This window comes from Tiliqua scincoides, chromosome 1, assembly GCF_035046505.1.
Source record: "Tiliqua scincoides isolate rTilSci1 chromosome 1, rTilSci1.hap2, whole genome shotgun sequence".
Classification (NCBI taxonomy): Eukaryota; Metazoa; Chordata; class Lepidosauria; order Squamata; family Scincidae; genus Tiliqua; species Tiliqua scincoides.
This window is the reverse complement of record NC_089821.1, coordinates 282,036,644-282,041,179: the sequence shown is the minus strand read 5'-3', so window position 1 is coordinate 282,041,179 and position 4,536 is coordinate 282,036,644. Positions and strand designations below refer to the sequence as shown.

Below are 4,536 nucleotides of genomic sequence, written 5' to 3'. Positions count from 1 at the left end.
GACACCATTTCTGCCCAAGACAGAAGCAGCTCCATGGAGGCAATCTGGCTGAGGCATTTGGGGAACACTGCTGCCACCTTGTGCTCGGCTGAGACCAGCAGCAGCCAAAGAGGCAGGACTGGGGCAATGTGGAGTAGCATGACATCACAGCAGATCCCACTAGGCCAGGGGTTCCCAAACTTTTTAGTATCGGTACTCACCTTTTTAAAATGACACCCTATCAGAACCCACTAACATTACAAGACTTTTTAAAAAGTTTCACCTCACCAGCTGCTCGAGCCTCTGTTTTTATCCTTTTTACTGTGCTATGGTGGGGGGCTGCCTGCCTTCCGGAGTGCTTGTTGAGCTCCACGTTCATCAGACTGGGACCATTCTGGTGGCCTTGCATTCCCCTTCGCCTGGCCTTTGAAAGGAGGCAAGGCACAGTCACCTACTCATAAGTAAACATGCACATGCGGCTCAGTTTCACTTTCCATAGGGCTCAATACATTTTTCTTGTCAGCTATCTGCTTGTCAGTTTCAGGACTCACCAACAATCAGGTTGGTGACCTACAGTTTGGGAAGCCTTGCACTTGCACAGAGGGAGCACTTGGCTCACAGTCGCTGGCTCTGGGGGCAGATGTGCAAGCTGGGCTGGGACAAAAAGTCCAGCCTGGCTCAGGAATCACAGAGAAATGTGACACATGTGGCAGAGAGGTTTTTTCCCAAGTCATGTTGCTCCAGGAGAGCCTCAGCAGCAGACAAGTCACAGACAGCAACAGACTCATCCAGGACCTCCTTGCTTAGCTCTCTGGAATGCCAGCCAGTTCTTAGGTGGGTGGGTGGGTGGGGGGGGGGGGTTGGAGACAAGCAACTCTAGCAGCTGTGGGAGTCAGCAGCATTGATGAAGCCAAGTGTTACCAGAGAATGGAGCCCCACCCAGCATCCACAGAACAACTCCCAGGTATCCAGAGGTACTTCCTGGGGCAGAAATGGGTCATGGAGAGGTCCTGGCAGAGAGAGGCACTGGAACTTTGCAGTCCTTACTGAACAAGCAGAGCAGGGTGGCACACAGCTAGGAATGTGCCTGATGTCATCAGGTCTCGCCCACAAAAGAACAAGTGACATGAGGAATGGCCATCAGAGGTGGCATCAGGTCAGTTACACTGTGTATTGTATTGATCAGTTGGACCAATGCCTGACCCCAAAGAACTGGTGACAGCACCCACTGCTGCATAAAGAGGTGGGCAAGGTGCACAATGTGCCTTCAGCCACCTGGCAGTGGAACAACAGCCAGTACTGGAATGCTTCATGCATGAACTTCCTTCCAGAGGTATCCAACTGATTCCTCTTGGAGGCTGAACATTCTGAGAGATAACACAGCTGGGAAGTCAGCATTCAGCCCCTTTCCAGGAATTCTGCTTGTTGCCTGGAACAGACATCTGAATATGGAATTTGCGGTATGCGTGTGTGGTTTGTCTAACACTGCCATCTGGTCCAATGGAACTTGTAAATTTCACTGGTCTGCTTCACTTGAAAGTTGGTGTTAAGAACATTAGAACAGCCCTGCTATTAAGAATATTAGCACAGCCCTGCTGGATCAGGCCAAGTGCCCATCTAGTCCAGCTTGCTGTATCTCACAGTGGCCCACAGATCTCAGGCATCTGTGCACCTTAAGTGCACCCTGCGTACAGAGATGCACTCAAGACAACAAGTTATCTGTATCCTGTTGCCACTCCCTTGTATCCAGCATTCAGAGAGGCTCCCCCTAAAGCCTAGAGGTTGTATACGATCATCATGGCTATAACCTGTGATGGACTTTTCCTCTGTCTGTCCAATCCCATTTGAAAGACATCTAGGTCAAGTGCCATCACAATGTTCTGTGGCAAGGAGTTCCACAGATTAATTACACACTGGGTAAAGAAATATTTCCTTTGTCTGTTCTGACTCTCTTATCATTTAATTTCAATGGCTGTCTCCTGGATCTTTTGTTGTGCAAAAGGGAAAACAGTTTCCCTCTATCTACCCATGCATAATTTTATATGCCTCAATCACGTCCCTCCTCAGGCATCTTCTTTCTAGACTGAACGGCCCCAGATCCTGTAGTCATTCCTCATAAAGGAGGTGCCCCTGCCCACTAACATTTTGGTCACTCTCTATTGCATCTTTTCCATTCCACTATAAACCCTTCCTGAAATGTGGACACAGTTCTAAGTCCTTTTTCCAAAATATACATTTTTTGTTGTTGCCTGGAATGAATATCAGAATGTGGATTTGAGGGATGTTTGGTGGCTTGTTGTATCATTGTCAGCTGGTCGAATGGGAACTGTGGCTTTGGTTGGGAGACATAGCTGGGAACTGGGTGTCCTGGGCCCTTTTCCTGGAATACTGTTTACCATCCAGAATGTGGCATTTGGGAACTTTCTGTGGCTTGTTATATTGCTCCCAGTTGTCCTGAATTTGCCCGACTCAGAAGTTGGGTTCCAGGAAGAGTGGTCCAAGCTGATCCGCTACTGAAATGGAAGTGAGTCTGACCCCCAATTCCAATCCCTCCCCTGCCACAGCACATGCCAGTACCTCCCCCCAACCCCACATCAACCGTACCAGCAGTCACCTCATGGGCACTGGCAGCCTCTTCTTTGTGCACTCCTTGCAGTGACCCAGATGGGAGGGTCCTGTACCTTCCCCCCCCAAGAGCATGTGGTGGGTGGGGAGGCAGGTGAGGCAGAATCTCCCCACCTGAGTCCTTCATAAGAACAGCCCCACTGGATCAGGCCATAGGCCCATCTAGTCCAGCTTCCTGTATCTCACAGTGGCCCACCAAATGCCCCAGGGAGCACATCTGATAACAAGAGACTTGCATCCTGGTGCCGTCCCTTGCATCTGACATAGCCCATTTCTAAAATCAGGAGGTTGCACATACACATCATGGCTTGTAACCCATAATGGATTTTTCCTCCAGAAACTTGTCCAATCCCCTTTTAAAGGCATCCAGGCCAGATGCCATCACCACATCCTGTGGCAAGGAGTTCCACAGACCAACCACATGCTGAGTAAAGAAATATTTTCTTTTGTCCGTCCTAACTCTCCCAACACTCAATTTTAGTGGATGTCCCCTGGTTCTGGTGTTATGTGAGAGTGTAAAAAGCATCTCTCTATCCACTTTATCCTTCCCATGCATCATTTTGTATGTCTCAATCATGTCCCCCCTCAGGCGCCTCTTTTCTAGGCTGAAGAGGCCCAAATGCCATAGCTCTGCCTCACAACCCACCAGAAGTCTCTGCCCCAGTTTGGGGGCAAAGAGGCAGGTTGGTGCCTTTCAATACTGCATGGATCTCATTCCCAAAACGTGTAAGAGCAAACAGATACGCAAGGAGCGTCACGTGTGAACGTGGCGCCAGGCCTGGGCCACACAGGTGCAAGCCATTGGCTGTGGACCGCCCCCCGTCACACCTGACGCCCTGCTGCGTGGCGTCTGCAGCACTGAACTCCCACGTCCGCCTGTTTGGCTCGCCTCGGAACTGCTCTCCTCGCCTTCGCCGCTAGGAGGCGAGAGAGCGCGCGAGGAGCGAGTCCTCGCCCAGCTCCTAGAGAGACGCCGGTGGAGAAAGAAGCTGGTGGGCTGGGTCCGAGCTCTGGCCACTCTCTTCCTTGTCCGACTCTATGGCTCGCCCCATCGCCCACAAGGCATCGCGGCAGGCACCGGAAGTGACGTGTCACCGAGTGAGAGCAGGAGGTTGCCAGGTGAGGAGACTCGCCGTCCCGGAGCCACTCGGCCGGCGTCCAGCGAAGCGAGCAGGGCCTGCGATCCCGCGCCTCTCGGTCCCCGCTTTGGACGAGGGGCCGCGCGCGAAGGAGCCACCCGCCGCTGCGCCAGAGGCCACCTCCCTCCGGTGCCTCGCCCGTACCCCTGCACAGGGCCGAACCCCCGGGCCGCCTGGCTTCCTAGCCGTCCAAGCCCGTGCCGCCCCTCTGCGCCGGGGTGCTCGCGCAGTGGAGGCGACTGACTTGCGGCCTCCCGTTCTCTCCCCAGGATGGTGACAGACGTGCAACTGGCCATCTTCGCCAACATGCTGGGCGTGTCGCTGTTCCTGCTCGTCGTCCTCTACCACTACGTGGCCGTCAACAACCCCAAGAAGCTGGAGTAGCCGAGACTGGCTGGAGGGGCCCCTCCAAAGGTGAGCCTTGGCACCTCCCCGGGACTGTCCCAGCCAGGTAGGAAAAGCTCTGGGGTTGGCCTGGCCCCACCTCCTCAGTGGCTGGTGGGCTGAACTGAAGCAGGGTGAGGAGAGGGGAGTTTTGTTGTACACCCCCCAATCTGGAAGGAAAGCCCTGCTTGGGATCTCATTGCTTATCTCTTTCCCAACAGATTTACCAGATGCTGTGACACCTTCGCCCTGGTCTTTCTGAAGCCTGCTGGACGCGAATAAATGACTGAAGAATGCCACCCGTGTGCCTTCCTTGTGCCTGGGTCTGGGCCGGGCCCAACCTGCAGACAAAATACACGTGCCTCGGCCCCAGCAGCCAGCTGCCAAGGCAGGCTGCTCATTGGCCCCA

The 4,536-nt window shown here is 53.5% G+C and overlaps 1 protein-coding gene across 2 annotated transcripts; it reads left to right on the top strand.

Annotated features, from left to right (window-relative positions):
- Nucleotides 1-3,615: 3,615 nt before the first annotated feature.
- Nucleotides 3,616-4,426, top strand: OST4 (oligosaccharyltransferase complex subunit 4, non-catalytic). 2 transcript variants are annotated; one of them, XR_010794483.1, is made up of 3 exons: nucleotides 3,616-3,723; nucleotides 4,013-4,194; nucleotides 4,349-4,426. XR_010794483.1 is itself a non-coding variant. In XM_066626779.1 (3 exons), exon 2 carries the CDS (start codon nucleotides 4,014-4,016, stop codon nucleotides 4,125-4,127), a length of 114 nt encoding a protein of 37 aa, XP_066482876.1. In that variant the 5' UTR covers nucleotides 3,617-3,723; nucleotide 4,013; the 3' UTR covers nucleotides 4,128-4,157; nucleotides 4,349-4,426. The 2 variants fall into 2 exon arrangements, 1 of the variants encoding a protein (XP_066482876.1); XM_066626779.1 differs by having other exon boundaries at nucleotides 3,617-3,723; nucleotides 4,013-4,157.
- Nucleotides 4,427-4,536: the final 110 nt, after the last annotated feature.